At 38.6% G+C, this 20,962-nt stretch overlaps 1 protein-coding gene across 3 annotated transcripts in view; it reads left to right on the top strand.

The window, feature by feature from the left end:
• TTC39A (tetratricopeptide repeat domain 39A) overlaps positions 1-20,762 on the top strand; it is a 46,929-nt gene extending 26,167 nt beyond the window's left edge. For 2 of the 3 annotated variants that reach the window (XM_052801781.1, XM_052801782.1), the window contains exons 8-18: positions 632-697; positions 6,506-6,614; positions 7,272-7,339; positions 7,470-7,529; positions 8,251-8,412; positions 10,085-10,176; positions 11,205-11,325; positions 13,669-13,780; positions 16,407-16,521; positions 17,228-17,344; positions 20,389-20,762. In XM_052801781.1, coding sequence (XP_052657741.1) covers positions 632-697; positions 6,506-6,614; positions 7,272-7,339; positions 7,470-7,529; positions 8,251-8,412; positions 10,085-10,176; positions 11,205-11,325; positions 13,669-13,780; positions 16,407-16,521; positions 17,228-17,344; positions 20,389-20,509 — 1,143 coding nt within the window. In that variant the 3' untranslated portion in view covers positions 20,510-20,762. Of the gene's footprint in view, positions 1-631; positions 698-6,505; positions 6,615-7,271; positions 7,340-7,469; positions 7,530-8,250; positions 8,413-10,084; positions 10,177-11,204; positions 11,326-11,451; positions 11,691-13,668; positions 13,781-16,406; positions 16,522-17,227; positions 17,345-20,388 lie in introns of those variants that run through there. The other variant, XM_052801783.1, reaches the window with a different exon arrangement.
• Positions 20,763-20,962: the final 200 nt, after the last annotated feature.

The following is a 20,962-nucleotide window of genomic DNA, read 5'->3' as shown; positions in this document are numbered from 1 at the left end:
GTTTAACTGGCACTTGGGAAGCAACCGGGGACTTGGCTGTCAGCAGGGCAGTTGGTGGGTCAAGGTACATGAATGGGGCCTGGGGTCCTTCTGAGGCCACTGTTGGCTGTTGTTGCTTGTGTTCTGGTCAGAAAGTGGGTGGTCAAATGGTACAGGACAGTTCCTGGTATGTCAGAGAGGCGTTGACCCAGAGATGGCAAGGGGTGACATGGTTGTTCAGACGACGGGCTGCAGAAAGTGCCTGGTGCTTCCCCTTGCTTGCATTACTTTGTGTGAGTCTGGCACATGCCCAGATGTTAGATTTACTGCACAAAGAACAAATACGTACTGTGTGGTACGCACCCAATATTTCTGAAACATCCAAGAAGTACTAGAGTTACTAAGCATGTGCTGTGTAAACATATTTCTGTGCAGGGAATCCTGGAGACACAGGGTCCCTATATTGAACAGATATTTCTGTTTAAATTGTATGTAATATATAGCAGGTGTATACATTTACCCAGAAAATCGTCAGACATATGAAGATGTTTTTAGTAATTTTAGTGATCATTTCTTGTGTTTGGAAAAGTTGTAGGAGGCAGCTGGTACCTGAGAGGCAGAAAGTCTATTACTGTTGCATTTCTTTCTATAGACATTGTCCATGTTTCCCGCACGGATTCTGAGATTACTGGAGTTTGTTGGATTTTCCGGAAACAAGGTAAATGTGAACTAAATGTTATTGGTACATTCCCCTCGCTCTTAAAAAATGGAGACAGGAGTTTCTCCTTCTTCCTCACATTAGTTGTAACCCCTGGAAACGCTGACTGGTATCACACATGTGCACTGTTGGCACTGATGCTTTCATGCAGCTCAGTTTTCCTTTATATTTTTGTCTGAACTATTACACTTCAAAGGTGGTGTTACCATTGTTCAATGATGATACAGTTGTGAAACATGATAAAGACAATGGCTAATACAATGAAGTTGACATATTTAGTTTTTTAGTTACTGGTCTTTTGATGTATGCTTGTGCTTAGAAATCCATGGCCAAAAGTGCATTCTTAGCCTTTAATATATTAGCTTACTTGATAGTTACTGTCATTATGGTATCTGAATGTCCCTGACAGGTTCCTGCATGACATCCAGTTGGGGAAAAAAATATTCAATTTCATTTCTGTTTTTTTTTTTCTCCATGTCTTTAATAGCAACTTATAACTTGAGTGTGGCACCTAAATTCTTTTTGCCTAAAGGAGTAAGTGCTTTTTTGCCTAGAGAGTAACCAGTCTGACTACGTTGTTTGTGCACACAGTTTAAGGACAGAAGTTAGTAATGAAGCACCAGTAAACTTGCATGAACCTGAGTAATTCTGCAGGTCAGATGCACAGAAAGTGCTGTGTTAGAATTTTTTTGGATTTGTTGTTTCAAAATAGGATACTAAATTGATGGGAATCTTGGCCTTGATACCTTGTACCTGCCCTTGTCTCTTGTTCTACCAGCAGAACATGAGATTCACGCAAAGTTGGGTTCCTGGATTAAGAAAACATGGTCCTTTAACCTAAACCATTAGTCACATTTGTTTCATAAATGCTGGGTAAGGTAAATGTTTGATGTCCTGCAGACACAACAAAAGCTATATGAACAAGTTAAAACTTAACTCTTTCTTAATGCTTTCTATTTACAAAACAAGTTTCAAGGAGAAAAGTGATTCCTTAATCAGAGCTGCAACCTTAGGTGACAGGTGGATGAGTGTCATCACCATTTTATTAGTTTACAGGAAGGATCTTGGATCTGAAAAAAAAATGTCTAGTTTAAAAGCAAGGACCTTTTGGCAGAGCATGGATTAGAACTTGGAAATTTCCAGGAGCTGACCAGGACCTGTTTCACAAGCAGTAGAGGCAAAAATCAAATAGTTCTACCTGTCAGTTATGAAAACAAAGAGCATCTAAAGCAAAATATTCTCCTAGAAATGTAAGGGCAATTCACATACCAGGAGAATTCTGAGAATACTTTGCTGAACACTCATCTTATTACTGCAGATGAAAGTTGTCCCTCTAATTGAATTCCTGTTGTTTTCTTTTGGCCCTGGGATTTCTTGTATGGCTGTGAGTGGGCTGATATTTGTGGTGATGAGTCAGCTCCTGTTCCAGTTTTTTAATAACTCACTGAAGCATGACCTATATTACCATAAATGTAAGCAAAAAACCTGCTGCCTGCACACCATGAAAAAGGAGTATTTGAAACACGTTGATCAAAGTTCATTGGTGGTCATTTATTTTAACATCCTAAAAAAGTGTTTCTGCATTTAACATTTGTGAGTCAGATGCCTAAAGCCAAAAGCAAAATTGCAATTGCATTTGCAATCCTTTCCAGTGGTGGTTTTCCAAAACTTGCAAGAGGAAGCTGTCCCATGCAGTACAGACAAGAGTCTAGAAGGCGAAAGAAAAATTGACAGAGGAGGAGAGGGAAAGTTTGTCATGTGCGGCATCCCATGCAGAAGAAAGGATGCATCTGTATTTGATCTTGCAGTCTTTTCCATTAAATGCTCATGGCAAGCATCAGATTGTGCAAGACAAAACAGCCATGGTTAGTGCCTTGAGCTGTTTACAGTTTACCTGAGAGAGCTACAGTGCGCTGGAGGACAGTTTGCTTTTGGTGTGGGTCATGTGTTTATTAAAACTGGATATAAAATTGCATTACGTTATCTTCCACAATATTAATCTGCCTTGAAGCCAGCAGATTTGCCCGTAGGGACTCTTCTTGCCTCTCAGACATGTCATGTCTGATAGTAAATGAGGGCATGCCCAAAGCTCCATTACTTCCTAAGCCATTTGTGGGCACTGTGGACAACTTGATCAACTTAACAGCAGTCTGGAGTCTCAAAATAGTAGGTAGGATAAGATCAAGAAAGTATAAAAGTTGCTTGAGGCCATGTTTGTTCCCTTGCAGTCCAAGATGTGCCTGTTGTGCCCTTCTCACTGTTCAAGCTCCTTTCTCCTCTGTCATTGGTCAAAATAAGGGCTTTTTTGTGTTTAATGGCATAGGCCCTGCATTTGGGCATTGAGGTTCAATACAGTTTTGCGCAATTTAGTGAGAATTTTTTGTGGGCAGAGGTATGTATTACACACTGTCAAGTACACTGTGCTGGGGAGGCATGCCTTTGTCGCTCACTGGGCAGTACATAGGGTATGCGTCCCTTCTGGACTTTTTGTGTTTAATGATAACTAACTTCTGATGTGAGATCAGAAGAGTCCTTGCACTATCTTCCATATAAGCATTGAACTCTTCTTACTGACTCTTCTTGCCAGGTCTCAGGCTAATATTTACTCTTGTTCTTATTTTATAGACAATTACAAATACTGTGCTGCTAAACACTAGAAAAGTTTGTCTTGAGTCTACCATATGTTAAGTGCAATCTGGCAGGGAGTCAGATGACAGCATGATTTCCAGGGAAGGCAGGAAAACTTTCAGGTAGAACCAATTTCTTTCAAATTATACTTTTTGATGTGGGAGGACATTTTTCCCAAAGCAGCTGAGCTGAAGAATGGTTTTGATGCGTCAATTTGTAATAAATTGAATTCCAGTTTCCAACTAAGCATCTTTTTGAATTGCGTTTTGGTGTCTTCTGCAAATTTTAATTGAAGGTTAAATCTAAAATTATTTCATGGGACACATTCAAATGCCCTGTCTACCAGTTTAATTAGTCAGTTCTTTGTAAAAGCTGTTAGTTGTATCCATCCTCCTTGCTAAGCCTGCAGTAATGTGGTCAGGTCATGGGACATGAACGATGACCTTGCTTTGCTTTCATTTTCGAGATCCTGAATTAAAAGAGAGTGATTTAAAAATATCATTCAAGAGCTTTTGCATCAGGAAAGTAGATGGATTTTAGTCAGTGACAGCTGAAATAAATATGAAACAGTCTCAATGTTGTCTGATAATGGCTTTGAGCATTGTCCTTGTTTGTCCTGCATTCACTGTGGGAATCCCCACTGCTCTTGTGGGGAGTCCTGAATGACAGAGCATTGCATGTCTTGGGACAAGGATCGAATCAATGAGATGCTGATGTAATATAATGTAGTGACAGTCTTGGGAATTAAGAGATTGTAGGATGTTATGAGGAACTTGCACAGAAAGGTGGGAGGTACCGTATTGGATCAGATTTGTCTCTAAGAAGTGTCGTTGCTCCGTGCTCTGCATTATACCTTATGCCCTTCAGAGTAACTTACATTTTGTGCGAAAACAAAACCTAAATGTGTTAATGTCATTTAAGCATTTTGGAGAAATTACGAGCGCTTATTGCCTTGACATCTGTTTTATATTGTAGCAATATGCCCTGTAATAGACTTTGGAAGCTCATTCCTGGTGTTCTGGGATTGCTCATATCACCTGTGGCATAGGTGTGGGAGATATTTGTGGGTTATTTATGGTTAGAAGGTGTGTCCTAACAATTAAATATAATATACTCACTTAGTGGCTGGTACCAGTGAGTGTAGTTTGTTTACAGAGTTTCTCCTTAGGCTCAGGTAGTAGCTGCTTGTGATTTGGTTCCAAGATCCTCAGTTTGATCCCCAGTGAGGATTACGTGGGGGTATTGCCCAACTCATGACACCTCACTTAGCTGATTAGATGTGGGTGTGGGTTGCATTCCTTGCCCGTACAGATGATAACTTTGTGTTTGGCTGTATTAAAATACATTTCTGAGGCTAAAATACGTAAGTGAGATCAACTTGACAAATGATTAAGTTATTCTATATGACTAATAAAATTTGTTTCTGTATCATTCTTAGTGCTATTCACAAATGTGATCAGCATTCACTTTATACATATTTTTATATTATATGGAAGATATCAAACACTGTAAGGCCTAGTACTGATGTCAGTAAAGGCTCAGTGAAATATCCAGCCTGAAGATTTTTCACTTCAAAAAAACGTACTTTGGAAATCTACTTTGGAATTTTTTTCTGCCAAAATTCATTCTGCAGAATGTTTTGTCTTACTTCTACTTCCCAGTGCTATAGCGCTACTTTGTTTTTTAAATCTAAATATTTGTGGTTTTCATCTGGGCAGTTTAAAGACGATGAATATATCATATTTTGTTACTTATCTGTATCAGTCAAACTTTTGCTCTCAGCAGAAAAATGAAGTTGGCTTTATTTTGCTGAGTGCTTGGCTTCCATTAAGTCATTGATTTTCAGTAATGATTTTACTATCTTTTAGTTTCTTCTGAAGTGACATGCAAGTCAGTATTTTCATTATTTTGTCCAGGCTAGATGTTATACTAATGGACCTGCAAATATGTGTGTTAATGGTACCTTTCCCTATAACAGTGATTAATGTAATACGTCAAAATTTTTTTGAAAACACAAAATAACTGTATTTATGTGAAAACACTTAACCATACTACTTAACTGAAAAAGTACATGTAGGATGAAAATTAGAATATGATTACAGGCTTCAGGGTTTACACAGTAAGTGGTAAAGGTGAGGTAGCGTAACGCCCCTCTGTCGGCAAGGACACACAAAAGATGAAAATCTGTGTTGAAATCATGCTCTGAGTGCTCACTCTGATACCTGGCTCAACAGGCGTCCCTCAGGGTCCCTATTTATAGCGTAGCTGGTTTGAAAGGATGTCCTTATAGTCACATACATCGTGTTCCAGTAACTTTCCATTGCAGTCATAGTGTAACTTTTAAACAGAATTTTCCCCAGCACATGGTGGACGTCTTACTGTGCATATTTACTAGTAGGCAGATCTCATGTTTAATACATTTGCATATTTATATTCTTGCTGTTGATATCATGGAACCAGTCCTAGAATGGGCTGCTAAATGCTGTTGCCTCAGGAGCTTGAATCCTTGAAGTTGGTTATCCATCATGCTCTCACTGAATATGAATACAGCATTATACTGGATTGCTTTAGTTCTTCCCAAAGGGAACAGAAACATTCTTCTTTTCATCATATTTTTACACTGGTGGTAGTGTGCCAACGCCATTGCAAAGTTCCTTTTGTTCTTAGCATACTTAAAAAAGTCATTTTGCCCTGTCATGTTTTGCCCTGCTAGTTGCAGATTTTTTTTTTTCTTGGTATCTTTAGCTTGCTCATGCAGTGAATAACAACAAACACGGATACACTGCACAATGGCGATATGTGTTATTTGCCTTGCATCTCAAAACGCTGTGGTTTTTGTTTCTGGAATGCTGTTTAGAAGCACTTGGATGATGATGATAAGTTGTCTCACATTCTCTTATGTTAACCATGTAATACATCCCAAGTCACACCCCAAGTCATCCCAAGTTGCTGCTCTGTCATCAGATGTTTTCCAGGCTGAGAAGTAACTCCATGAAAAACTGTTAGATAACTTCATATGTGTATTTTTATCTTTCATTGCTATGTAAGCAATGTATGTCAGTGCATTTTGGAAATGTGGTGAGCGAACAATCTATAGATGACACTGCAGAAGTTAACGAACTAGTAAAACACAGCTTTGGTTCTTTTCCAATACTTGGTCCTCCACCTCTGTTTGCACAGGAGCATGGTCTGCTGCAGCTGCAAGAAGGAGCATCATCATACAGCTTTAGGTCGGTGCTGTGTACCATGCTGTTGCTTTGCTATCATACTTTCATGACCTTTGTGTTAGGTAAGATTGTTTATAATAACTCTTGGATTTGATTAGTTCTTGTGGGACACAGGGGAAAAAGATGATTCCATCACCTGTTTGTTGGTGAATTGTTTGTTTGTGACCAGATTAAATATAACTAATTTGTGGGTAATTTTACAATAGTGATCATAACTGAAGAGAGTGTCTTAATCTTCAAGCTGGAGGTTTGTTTATCACACAAGAAGGGAGACGATGGGGATAGCAAAGGAAGTTGTGAGAACTAAATCCATCTTCAGTAGTCAAGTGCATTATTTGGGAGGTTAAAATAATGGCTGTAAGTGGTGACTTCCTGAATGTTTTGTTAGTGTTTATATGTCGTCCCTGACTTTTTTGGGAGGTGATAGCTTCCCACTGAGAGATACTTCCCTGTTATCTCCTGCTAAAGCATTCCACAAAATGTGTTTGTCTACGCATAAGTGAGTTTTCAAGTCAGTAAGCACAATGTTGTTTAGGTCTTCCTGCTTGCTGGCTTAGTGCAACGCCAACCTGTATTTATGCCTTGCTTATCAGAGAGGGGAACTTACATATTGGTCAGATGAGGATGGCTAATGAGTACCTTGTGTTCCTGGTTTGTTTTTTTTTTTTAATTTTTTCTTTTCTTACTATTTTTATCACTTGCATTTTTATGCATTCTAGGGACAGGAAAAGGGAATGTTGAGGAGGCAGAAAGACTACTTAAGCCTTACTTGGCTCGCTATCCAAAGGTAAAATGAATCATAATTTAGTTTGGTTTGATCATTTAATGTTTTCTTGCCCAATAACAAAGATCTGGACTGTATGGTCAGCTTGAAAACTATTATAGAATACTTGTATTTTTATTATTATTTATTACAGGGAGCCATATTCCTGTTTTTTGCAGGCAGGATAGAAACACTAAAGGGTAATATTGATGCGGTAAGTAATCCTTTTGCTCTTGGGAAAGTAAGTTTCAAAAGCTTTAGAAAAACTCCTCCAGGAACAATGTTTCATTTTTGGCTAATGCTTCCTGTGGCTTTAGCCTATATGTAATTTACAGTTTATTATTACAAATAGGAATTTTGAAAACTATTTTGACTAGCTTGTTTGACCAGCTCGTTTTGCTACCCTTCTCAATTTCTGGTGATAATCTATTCTGCCACTATTAATAACAGTTTTCTCATTGTCTTTTGCCTTCAGTCTGAGTGAGAGCCATACAAGACTTGAAAGAATTAGGGAGGTGATAATGCGTGTCCAAAATACTCTGAGACAGAGTATCAGCTGATGTGCAGTGCAGTAGCTCCCTTGAAGTCTTTGGAGCTGCAACATGAAATGTCAGCTGAGCATCTGTCCTCTGACTTCAGTTTCCTAATTTCCCCAGACACAAACATTCATTTTGCCTATGCTTAGAACTTAATATAGCTTCCAGGAATGGGGAGCTCTGTGGCAGGGGTAAGCTTGCTAACACCAGGATGACTGTGGAGCCAAGAATCTCTTGTACGAAGCCAACAGACCTGATTTTGGGTAATACTGGGCTGTTAATAATTTGGAAGTTGCAGGAGCCATGAGGGCAGATCATGAAGCCTCAGTGTCTATTACAGCACTGGTGTATGTGCATTTCCACATGATTAAGGCAGTGTTTGGAAATCTCTGTGTTCAGGCAGTTGATAGGTATGAAGAATGTTGCGAGGCTCAGCAATATTGGAAGCAGTTTCATCACATGTGTTACTGGGAGCTCATGTGGTGCTTCACCTACAAGCGCCAGTGGAAGATGGCTTTCTTTTATGCAGACCTGCTAAGCAAAGAAAACACTTGGTCAAAGGTGAGTTAAGCCAACGGGAGGGCGGAGAGCCCTGTAGTATCTATTAACTTTCCATCAGATTGAGTTGACTTTTTGTAGCTTTGAAGCTTTTGTAGCTTTGAAGATGAAGATTGTAAAACAAAACCTGGTCTGCCACGGCTCTTACAGAACAATGTGAATTGCCAGCATTCAAATCTGAACAGATTGTGGGCAAACAGAAATCTTTTGGGCCTGACTTGTAGATGAAGAACAGCTTGTTAAAGATGTTCTGCTGTGTATTGACTGATTGTGTCATCAAGACATTGCAATTAATGGCGCAAGTTGCCATTTCTTTCATTACCTTATGGCTATAAGCTCTTCTGGTGATGAGTGAGGCTAGCCATGATGGTGCCTCCAGGATAATAAATATAATTAGAAGAGGCACCTTGCCCTGTGCATCTGAAGGGGAGAAGGTCTTCCATCCAGAACCCTGGTAGCTTTCTTCCCTTTATCTTTCCCTGAGCCCCAGGGAAATCTGTCAGAGGAATTAAGTCTGGCTGGGGGCGAGTGGTGTGGTTGACTGGAGGTTTGTTTCTTCTTAATGTGATCAAACTATGTGTGTGGGGAGGGTATGTCTCTCTGTTTTTTCTGCTACACATTGTATGTATTGGCCAAGTGGAACCAAAATCAACTCGAGGTCCAAGCAGCCAGGTGAGAGCAACTCTCTCAGTGCTCCCGCTTGGGTGAAAACTGCAGTATGGACTCCCTGTGCCTCTTGGGATTCCAGCAACGCGTTCAGCCAGGTGCATTAGTCTGAATAGCTCCCACAGAACTCACACAGCCAGGGGTGCACCACCTGGCTTAAAAGCTTTAATATCCTGAAATGCTGCAGGATTAGTATTAACATGTATCCTTTTAAACTATGTGTAGAGTTTTATACTATATTACAGGAGTCTTAGAGAAGCAGAGAAGATGCTTCCTATTAATATGTAATCCACAGTGCAATGGGATAGTAGCAAACTAGTAACTACATGAGCTAAATGAAAGATGGTCACATATATGCACGGTTAGATTCCGGTATAAATAAATAATCACAGCTTAAATTATTCCAGAAAACTCCTGAAACTTATGGTTACTGTAGACTCCTTAAAGCAGTAATCAAGCACTCACCAACTGTTATTCTCTACTGTTGCAAGAGTTGTAACGTCATCTGCTGCTTTGCTTTCCTTGGTTGCTGAATGTATGATTGCTCAGGAATCCCTGTGAAATCAGTACTTTCCATAATCTGAAATCGTGAAACCCTTCAAAAACTGTTTTCTAGAACCTAATATTTGAGATATGCTACCAAGTTGTGATTGGACACATAGACCATATAGTATTATATTTTTCTCTGAGCATGACCTTTTCATAGGTTTTCTAGCATGTATTCCTGAGAGTAATAAAAATTCACTTTACACAAGCATGACATTTATTCTCAGAATTTGGACATAAACTATAAGCTGATACAAAGTAAACAGACATACATGATAAAAAAAAATTTCTGTACTCCACTTTTTAAAATACTTATCTCCTGCTTAAAATTTTGTAAGATTACATTTGTTTGTGAGCAAAAGCAGCAACTTCTTCCTCTTTGTTGCTGTTTTGTGCTTGATATCAGTAACAGTGATGCTGTAAATTCATTTTTCTGCTTAGATATTCTTGATTGCATTTGCAGGCTACTTATATTTACATGAAAGCTGCTTATCTCAGTATGTTTGGACCAGATGACTGCAGTCCTTTTGGAGACAGCGAAGTTGAATTATTTAGGTAAAATTTGCTACTCCTGGTTACGACAGTTTCCTATCTTTTCACATCAGTGTTGGAGGAAGAGAGGCAAAATTATTCATTGTGCACTTGGAAGATCTGTGCAAATAGCATTGGATTGGTAAGAAATTGCAGAATGAAACATTCAGTTAGACTAAAGTGGACCCTGAGTTCAGACAGCAAATTTCTCCTGGCCTGGAAATACTTTAGGGATAGGATATTAGGTCTACCAGCTGTACAGTGGCTGCTGCTGTTGCATGTAATATGTACATTCTTTTTCAGTTGTTTCCTTTAATCAAAATGGCATGTGAGATATGAAAACCTTCAATGGATTATGCTACAAGATGTGTGCCTCCTTAGTGGAGACATCAGAACAACTTGATTCTTGGGTTTTGAGTCTGAGAGGAATATGAAATAGTTAAATGTGCAAGTGAATATATGCATTATTAGCACAGTGAGTTAACTTGATAGTAATGCTTAAGCTCAGAGAAGCCTAAACCTTGCTGGGGCAAAGAAAATTGATTACTTTGGTTTTTACAATTTTTCTATAAAATCTAAATATCACTTTTGTATGTGCTTTTACAATATATTGATACTTTTCAGGTTTTCTATATCTTATATAAACATTACAAGCAGATTTCACTGGGTTTGGGATCCATTACGAGGTGAATAGGTTTGGTCTTTGGGAGAATGGGAGGAACACTGACAAATGCTTGCTTGCCTCTTTCCTAGCCTGTGAAGAAAGATGGGCACTTTATGAGTTAGGTTCATCATTATTATTCTGTGGGTGAGGAAGAGTCCCTCTTCCTCCTGCTTGATTAAAGAGGAAGCCTAGAGATATATGTGCCCTGCATAAAGACAGCTTTTATGAATATGTATTGCTCAGCTTCCCCAGAGGTAGCAATAGCTCAGTGTGTAACAGCTTTTTTAAGTTCTCTTTGGTTTGAATTTTTTTTTTTTTAAGTTTGAATGTTTTTTTTCCCAGAGGTTCACAGAGGAAAAATTCCTTACATTTTCCTTTAAACTTTCAGGATTGTTCCCAGTTTGAAACTGAAAATTGCAGGGAAATCTCTGCCTACAGAAAAGTTTGCAATTCGGAAAGCTCGACGATATCTTTCTTCAAACCCCATTCCTTTGCCTGTTCCACCTTTGGTAAGTTAGAAATATCCCTGCCCCCCCTCCCTTACTAACTTTTTTTAATTTACGGAAATAAAACCGAGATAATTAGAATAGTATCTTTCCATGTTTCTAAGGTAAAACCTCTGCAGGAGACTGGAATGTTCCCAAAGCAAAGCCAAATGAATGCAAGGAATGCTGTAAAACTGGGGCATGCACCAGCCACAGGGAACTAAGCCAGTTGTTTGTGACACGTAAATGTGTTGCATGTGTAACTCATTATTCCAGCTATAGACTAGCATGCTCCTAACAGCTTTCTTTTGATTCCCTTTTGAGGAACTTTGCCCTAGGTCTCTTCTGTCATGTGTCACTTACTGAGACTACTAAAAGAAGACTTTAAGGTACAAGTTACGAGGGGGGGGGGGGGGGGAATCAAGGAAACAATGCAAGAATTGGGGACTGCATGTAAGCATCTATTTAATGTGCCTCTGAATGTTGGCAATTTGGTGCTCTACCAGGGCAACTCACGGGTGCTGGGTTGAAACAACCAAATCCTTTAGCCACTCCAGAAAACCATTGCATACTGTTGATTTTTTTTTTTTTTTCTTTTTTTTCCTTTTGGCCTGTAATGCTGGCCAGTTCCCTGTGGCCAGATGAGAGCAGCTGCATAAGGCACCCATTGCCTCACTCGTGGTGCACTTACAAAAATCTGTCTGCAAAGAACACCTAAAAGAACATAAAAGGATTTTGAGTCCACAGGTTTGCCAAGTGCAGTGGTGTTAACATTTGCAGTGCTTTGAGCTGTTGTGTGTGAGAAACAGATGGATGATTAGTAAATACTCTTTTAAGAAAATGCCTGAACAAGGAGAGGCTCTTGGAGACACCAGTGAGTAGTCATTTCTCAGCCCACCAGCTGGGTATGTGACACAGTGATTCTTGAAGAAATATAGATGTTACAGCATAGTGTGAGTATTCACTAGAGGCCACTTCCACTAAGCCTTAAGACTGAAATGAGAGAAATAATTAGGTTACTTTGATGTGCCTTTCAGGTTTCAGAGATTGTAGAGAGTAAGAAATGCACACGCCTGGGGTTTGGGTAGGCTATTCTAATGGGATTTTAGCAGAACAGGTTTCTGTAGTAAGAGCTCTCCTTGGAGTGGCCGGGCACTGCGTCCTTTGTTTCTGCTGCAGTTGCATTTCTGAGGCAGCAGATGCCGTAGCTGAACAGTTAAAAGCACTCTGAGGCTGTGGAATTGGGTGCAGAATCTTATCTCTAGGATTTTTTTTTTTTTTTTTTTTTTATTCACTGTGAAGGGACTTGCTGAGAGGAGTGAGTCCTCAAGCAAGTCTTAGCTCAGGGATTTAGCCTAGAATAACTGTAGTTTGAATACTTCTGTTTCAAAACCGTGTTAACAAATCTGTACTACATACAGTAAGCTCAGCACAGGTTTTCTAATCAACAGAGACCAGATGGTGAAAGCAACAGTGACTGGGGTTAACACGCTGTTTCATCTATTCTAGCCTGACAGCTTTTTGTACTATGGTTCCAGAACTCAGTTATTCCATACAGAAGTTTTATCAAAAAGCTTTAAATTATCAAATACAGACTCGGTCTTAGAATAAATAACTTGTCATGAGGACCAGTCATAAGTCTATATAATATTTCCGTCTTTAACTTTGTGATTGCTAGTGGCAATGGGCACATTTGGTCTGGTGATATACTCTTAAGAGAGAACCCCAATAACAAATAGGAATTAAACCAGTAGTTCTTAATAAAATTTAAGAACAGTTGAATAAGAAAGAAGTTACTTTCTGTGGGAACATCAAACAAACCTGAGGAATTTAAAGGGTTTACAGTTTGGCTCTAAAATTCTGTTGGTTTGTTTGAAGTTTGGCTTAAAGGTTAGGGGGTTTTGATTTGCTTTTTGTTTTGTTTTGTTGTCCTGAGACTTCATATTTTTTTCTATGGTAGCAATACATTGTAGTTATTTATAGTTATTACTGCCCTGGCTAGGATAGAACTGAAAAACAAGAGACCTTAATCAAGGGACAGTCAGCCATGTGCCATGAATGTTTTAAGTCTGTTTGTTCTGTTGGTACTTGCCTTCATCTGTAAGTGAGATTGTGTTTGCATTCTGTTCAAGCAATCCTCCTTGCATTGTGTGTAGTAAATGGCTCTTTAGTTGTCTTCCAGGGCTAATTTGTTCTGAAAACCAATGTAACAAGTTTTCAGTTGCAATGAAAATATGCTTTGACAAAATGACTGTTTATTTAAGGAATCTGTAACTTTTTCATCATACAGGGATAAACTAAAGTATTTGCTAACTCCATTTATCTACTACTGTAATTAATGATGCTGTCATTTCTCCCTGACCCTAGGAAATGATGTATATCTGGAATGGCTATGCTGTAATTGGAAAATGTCCCAACTTAACAGAAGGCATGTTAGAAACTTTAATTGAAGCAGAAGAAGCATTGGCAAGAAGTTCAGGTAATCAGTGATACAGTTTAAGCAGGTATTTTACAGTGCAATAGCTAAAGATATTATCTGTGAATAAAGAGAGACACTCATTAGTAAAGTTAATCTGATTATAGAAGGAACACAGATAATGAAACATAAACTGTTTATGCAGATAAGAATAATTTTCCTTTTTAATATAGCAATAACTTACAATAGTAGCAAGTGATTTTCCATCCACAGATGTGTATTAGGAGTAGTTTATGACATGTATTAAAAGACTGTTTATTTTGCTAGATCAAAATCAGTGTATGCATTGACTTGATTACTTGGATCTTGAAGCTTTGTTATCCTCAGATACTGGATTTCAGTTTTGAAGGATAAATAGAAGGAAACAAGTTGGTCTTCTGTTTTAGAAGTGCTGTCAACTTATGATGTGACCTTGGGCTGAATGGTATTTGTGTGTCAACAGTACGCTGTAGAAAGCTGGGACATCAGGGATGGGCTTCCTTTGCACTATGAATGACCCTAAGGTAGTATTGAACTGGAACAGGTTCTGCTACCACATCTTCTGTCAGTCTCTTAATTAGCCATCCATGAGAAAGTTGAATTGATGTTTATTTCTTGCCAATCTTTCCCAACTCCTATGGGAGTGCAACCAGTCTGCACAGCTTTTCTCACAAAGTTTTTCTTACGAAATATTTGATCTTATTATTATATACTACCTTCCTGCAAAAGGATCAGGCCCCTGTTGACAAAGGAATATGGGCTAAATCACTGCATTGCAGTCTTTTCTAGGACCTTGGTCTTCCTGTGCACACCGTGTTACACAAGATTTGAAATAGTTGCTTGAAAGACTGGCTAAAGCTATCTCCTTTTTAACTGATTGAAAAAGAGAATGGAAAAATATTTTCAGTGACATCTTAGAAGAAGGCTTTTGACCCTTTCACCTTCTTTGTCACCCATTTTGTTACATTATTTTGAATAAGTGAATTATTTCTCTGTTCTCTTTTTATCTTAGTTGGTAAATTGTGGATAAAGCTGGCTTTTTGCAGGGATTCATAGAAGCTGATTCATGTTTATAAAACACTGTGAGGATATGTAAATGAAAAGTGGGATATATTTTAAGCACGCCAACAATTTAAAGTATTACCTGTTCCAAATAGACACTTGCTGTTTCCAGGCATCATGCTTTCCTTGAGCTTTCCTGTCAGTGTTTGGAGCTAAACTATTGTATTTTCAAGTATTTTCTCTTTATTACTGTTAGATGCAAGAATCTAACCCTGTAAAATTATGAATTTGAGGATGTGCTCCTAGCAGCGTTATACCATGTGAGGTGTAAAAGGAAGTCTGTTAGTGGAAGTAACATCTAGAAATACAATTATGTATATCAGATTTGCATCTAGGATAGGTCCCTAAATGTTTGCTTGTACAATCCAGGGCAGTTTGTAGGATGTGTTATAGGAGGAGGAAATACATGGCATGTGAACATGTTCTTGGGCCAGATGTCCAGAAGAGACAACTGATCTGCTTTTTTTTTTTTATTTTTATGAAATAACTCTTCTGTGGCCCTGAATCATCTCACTGTGCACATACTTAGTGTGTCAACTTTTGTCCTCTTCCCTGTTCCTTCTAAGTTAGTTTGCTGCATAGTCTTCAGGCATCTTCCCTGCGATTTGCTTTGGTGACATATGTATGTAGGGGCCTCTGTGGGACTTAGCAATAGAAGTGACTCCGATTGTAGGATCAAGGCCTCCAACTGCATAGTCCAAAGGGAAGCAGCTGTTTCATGCTGTATGTGTCAGCATTTAATCAGCTGGAGTGACAGAGGAGGAACCAGGTAAGGTTTGGAGTAGTGAAAACAGGGTGACATTCAATAGCATGAGATGCAGTATCAGACATTTTGCAGAAATTCTTTTTAGTTAGTATTTCATGAATTGGAAATGAGCAAGCAAGCTGAAGATTTTGCTTGTAAACTTTAAGCTGCCTATATGGAATGGCTATGAAAAAGCCAGATGTTTTCTTTGAAATGTATTATGCAAAAAATTTCTGATACAGGGAGGGTGTTGATAGTAATGACTTTGAACTAGGCACTGGTAAGGCTGGTAAGGCTCTGGGTACTCAGAAGTATAAACTTGAAAGAGGTGAAAAGAAGGTATGGTAAGAAGATGAGGGTATGTGAGGTGCGGGTAGCAAAGTCTGGCATATTTTTGTTTAGCCAAACAAAAGTGCTAAAACACTGGCATACGAATAGGTCATGTGACTAGAAGTCAAGGAAGGAGAAGAACTGTACATACTAAAGGGCAATAAAGGCATAAGGTTAAGAGATTATAAATTGGACCTTGATGTTTCCAAAGTGGAGACCTTAAATTAGTTTTTAGTTGTCAGAACAATAAGATTGTGGAATAGCCTTTTAGTGGGAGTAGGGAGGGAAAGAACAGCCCGACAATTTTTAGACAAAGTTTGATCAGTTTATGAAAAGGTTGATGTGTGTTTGTGTCTGCATTAAATGAACTAAATTGACCAGTTAGTTCCTTCCATTCTGTGTTCCAGTAAATGGATTGTGCTCACACCTACCTGTGTAAAAGCTTCCCTACAGGTAGGAAAGTTTTTGCTGCTCTAGAGTTTTCTAAAATGTGCCATTTACTTCATCTTGCAGCTACAGAATTACTAGCAGATGACCAGTGCGTGATAAAACTGTTAAAGGGCTTATGCCTCAAGCATTTGGGCAAGATCTCAGAAGCAGAAGACCATTTTAATTACATCTATTTAAAGTAAGTTTTCATACCTGGCATATAGGAGAGCTCTTGAATTTCTCAGTAACCATTCATTTCAAGTAAGAGGAGATGCAACCATGATATGAATAGAAGGGAGAGGACTGCTGTATATTTAGTATTTATTTCAGTTGCTTTGATATCAAGGAATTGTAATTTTAATTGCCAGTGTTGTTAGCCACATATGGAAGAAGAATTGCAAATCTGTGCTTTTTACAGATATAGTCCCCCAAAAAGGAGAAAATAGGCACGTAAAATTTTTGAGATACCACTTCCTTTTTTTTGCTCCCTTCCTCTTACCAGTCATGAACAAGCTGTACCCAAAAGGCCAAATGCAGTCTGCAGAGACAGGTGGCAGCATGATTATACTTGGAACTTCTATACATCATGCAGTGAATGGCATCTCTTTTTGTCAATTCACATGGATAGCACTCATAATACTGTCATCGTTTCTAATACTTCCCTCATAATAAAGGCAATATTTTGTAATCCTGAGAAATAACGTACTGTGTAGGATGGTTATGCAAAATACACATTTAATAACCTGGAAGGTAGCTTTGGATAGAGAACATGACAAATGTTGTAATAGAGATTGATTGCTCCTTCTGATCTTAGGTAATCTCCTCTTTATTTGTGTTTGGAGCTGTTAAATGAGGGAAACAATATATCATTTCAAGATCTTGAGGCTATTTCTTTTCCAATGCAGTGAGAAGAAGATAAAATATGACCATTATCTAATTCCAAATGCCTTGCTGGAGCTGGCGATACTGTATCTAGACCAGGGCAGAAGGGAAGAAGCAATAAAACTACTGGAAAAAGCAAAGTAAGCAAGTGAAAAGCCTGTGCTGATGTCCGATGGGTCAGTATGGTATTTTACTGGTTAGTGGGAAGCAGAAACATTTCATTAATATCATGGAAACTCATTTCATTTTTTCAATGGAAGCACGCCTGCCTTAGTTTTGGTTTGGAACTTTCTAGTGGTAGACATTATCTGATCGTTCAGTCTGTGACTTACCCATCCATTCTGCTAAGAGCAAAAAAATTTTAAAGATGTTAATAGGAATGTCAAAGGCTTCCATAAGAAATAATCCATGTGTAACAAAACATAATAATCTTTGTAGTCTATTTATTTATTCATAAAAGATGTATTAATTAAATCAAAGCTTTGTGTTATGGCTAAAATAGCATTACTCAAATTGATAGCTAGCAGTGCTGTTTTCTTTCCTTGATGAAGTACATTAAGATAAGGCTTCAGGTTGCATTTAGTATCTTTGTATTGTTTCATCTGAAAGGCAACTGAAACACCTGCTTTTTACTATTTTGTGCGATTCATTTTTCTAGCAAAGTAGGTTTATCAGGAATAGTTGGGCTTGATCTTGTATGTTCTTTATTATAAAATTAACAAAATACGGGGTTTGCCTCTGTCCGAGCCTTTACTTCTCTGCTGAGCCAAAATTTCTTGGGGTAGGGAGGGGAGGGAATCCAAACCAAACAACCCTCGCCCTCTTCAAGCATCCTGCAGCAGGGTAGTTCACCTCTCTGCCTGGATCCTGAATGAGTCCAGATGTCTGCATCTTTCCAAGTGCAGAGAGTCACACCAGTCACTGCCGCAGGTGTGAGCAGCTACAAAACTGACGTCTGGCCCCAAGTTTCAAAGAGGTCAGAGTTTTTGTTATGAGCTTTTGTCAGAGTCGGTCCACTACGCAAGACAGAGTGGTTAATCAGCTACCAAAGATTATGCCAAAAGCCTGTCAACACAAAAATTAAAATATGCAATTCTTAATCTCCTATGCTTCTGAGCCTGGTTCTCTGTAGATTCATGGAAGATATTAAGAAAAGCAAAAATTGCATTGGCAAAATGCAGTGGAAAGCGTTTCAGCTGGTTTCACATTCCTCAAAGCACGCCTCTCCTCCTGTCCTCATTTCCTTTGTTCAAATCTCTGAAGAAGAGATCTAGAAATTAATGATTCAGAGGTTCTCATTCCATCTGGTACTTCTATCGCTTGCTGCTCAGCCATTGCACTTTTCCCCTGACAGCTGTGTGTGGCTCATGTCACAGGCCCCCTCGAGGGAAGGTGTTAGGCTTAAAGAAGAGCACCAGCAGACAGCAGCTCTTAAAAATTTGTTGTTACCCAGTGTATGAAAAGCTAATACTCAGATTTGCTATGCTCAAAGAACTCATGGACACTGTAATGATATGCAAAAAAACCCCCACCACAAACCCCCCACCTTGTTTCAGTCAGTCATAAAAAAAAGTGCAGTCCTTACATTTCCACCTGTAGCTGTTACGCTGCATTAAAATGCTCAGGGTTTATAAGTTTTCAGCTAAAAATGCTCAGTGTCTCTGCAGCCACTAGAGGGAGAAGGCGTTGTCCGTGGTGGGTTTCAGGACTGCAGAATTATGTTTGCACTTGGCAGGAGCACAGACGAGCGCTTGGCTTGTGCATGACGCTTGATTTGCTTGACCTAAATCCACATACTGCTGCTGGCTTGAATGTTTCAGCTCTGGGAGAAAGAGTGGAATGAGATGATAAACAGCTTTGGCATGGTCATGTATGGAAATATTTCTATTTCTGTTTGTATGACTGTGAACTACAAGCAAGAGTATCAGCCTACTGATGAGAAATACAGTATCTGCATGACAAAATCTACTTAATATAAAGAAAAAACTCCAGAGTTTCAGATCAGCATACAGCAGAACCCGGTCACCTCCTTTTCTCAGTCAGCCTCTTGGGTGTTGCATACATAAAATTATAAGCTGGTGTAGGATGGGTGTGGAATTCCTTGTTTTTACAAAGAGACTGCCATAGTAACAGATACCATGCTTCCATGCTTGATTTGAATTACGAATTTTGAACTGAAATGCTTTTAAGGTACACAGACTGTTTACTACTTAATGTTATGTTTCTGTAAAGATGACAAATACCTTCTAAAAGAAAATTAGCATGGTCTAATCCTCTTTGGTATCTGGATTCTGTATCCATCCTGCAGGAGCTGACATGTTAATTCCTATTAAGTAGGATCTGCACTTTCTATGTGGTCCTAGGGCCAAATTTTCTTTTTTTATATAAGCTTTTCCATGAAAATACAGATTCTTTTAATGTTTCTGTAACTCTTTAGGGCGTGACATAGCTACTGGAGACTATAGGCAGATGACACTGCTGAGTCAGCCATTAGATGTTTGTGGGGGAAGTCCTGCCAGTCTTTCCCTGGGCTGGTGAATTACTCCTTGAAAGCTGATACAGAGTCTCGTGTGTGCCCACTTTCTCTTTGCAAGCTTCTAGGACAACAAATTGTCTGGCCTGATTTCCTACACACAGTACACATCGTTGACAACCATAGGATGGGGATGGGGTGTTTCCCTCTTCTGGTTCAGGATAGCTTCTCTCTCTCTCTTTCTTTTTCTTTTTCTTTTTTTCCCCTCTACTTTCTTGAAATGTGTCTGCTGAATTAAGATGAGTCTATCTTATTAACATTATATAAAAAAATCCTGAAAATGTTTGTATTCACATTTGTCACTTATACTTTGAGAGAGGAAAAAAAATTTCATTTCTAAATGTAAACTAAGTGGATGTTATAGATATTTAATATGGACTCAATATTTTGACTGAGTGGACCACATTCAATTTCTTATTAAGCTATATTTTTCTGGTAATTGCCAGACAGTGGAACTACAAATAAAGAACAAAGAGCTGCATTGTTTGGCTAGGAACACATGCCTTGTATTTTAGAGTAGGCAACAAAGGAGCTTGTGAAGAAAGGTTTTTTTGCTGTCTACAGGTTTTTTGCTTAGAAAAATAATATAAAGAAAACTTGAAAATGTTTTAAATATATATATTCATCAGAGTGGTTCTGCTTTTGTTTTAGACAAAACTACAAGAATTACTCCATGGAAACAAGAACACATTTCAGAATTCAAGCTGCCCTGCACCAAGCCAAATCCGCCCCAGAAAATGGAATGCACTCTGGAGCCTCGGCAGTGTCGTAACTTTTTCTTCTTTGATGTCCTGTTTGTTGCAAACTTTGGTGCAGAAAATTACTGACACTTAAGAATTATTTTTCCTTCTCTTTCAAGTCAGTGAGAAACCAAATCATTTGAGATTTTAAAGGTGAGGCATAAAAAGTTAATCAAATGTAATAACATGGCAAAAAACCTCTCAAACCAACCATAACCCTGAAAAATATTGTTTTTCCAAACAGTGGCTTTTTGAATACTTACATCTGTGTAATTCATTTTTCAATCATGTGTGCCTTTTTCTTGCGTTCACAACATTTACTAAGCAAGCTACAACATAAAAGGGAACAATTGGAAAAAAAACAAACAACATAACTTTAAAGATTCACGGATTTAATCTCAGTTAGCTTAAATGTTTGTTTGAATTCATACTGCTAGCAGTTGAGAAGGAATCATCACTTTTTCCAAGTACCTACTTAGTTGAAA

This window comes from Harpia harpyja, chromosome 11 (genome assembly GCF_026419915.1).
Source record: "Harpia harpyja isolate bHarHar1 chromosome 11, bHarHar1 primary haplotype, whole genome shotgun sequence".
Taxonomy (NCBI): domain Eukaryota; kingdom Metazoa; phylum Chordata; class Aves; order Accipitriformes; family Accipitridae; genus Harpia; species Harpia harpyja.
The sequence above is the reverse complement of the archived record's forward strand: the minus strand, read 5'-3'. Positions and strand labels throughout refer to the sequence as shown.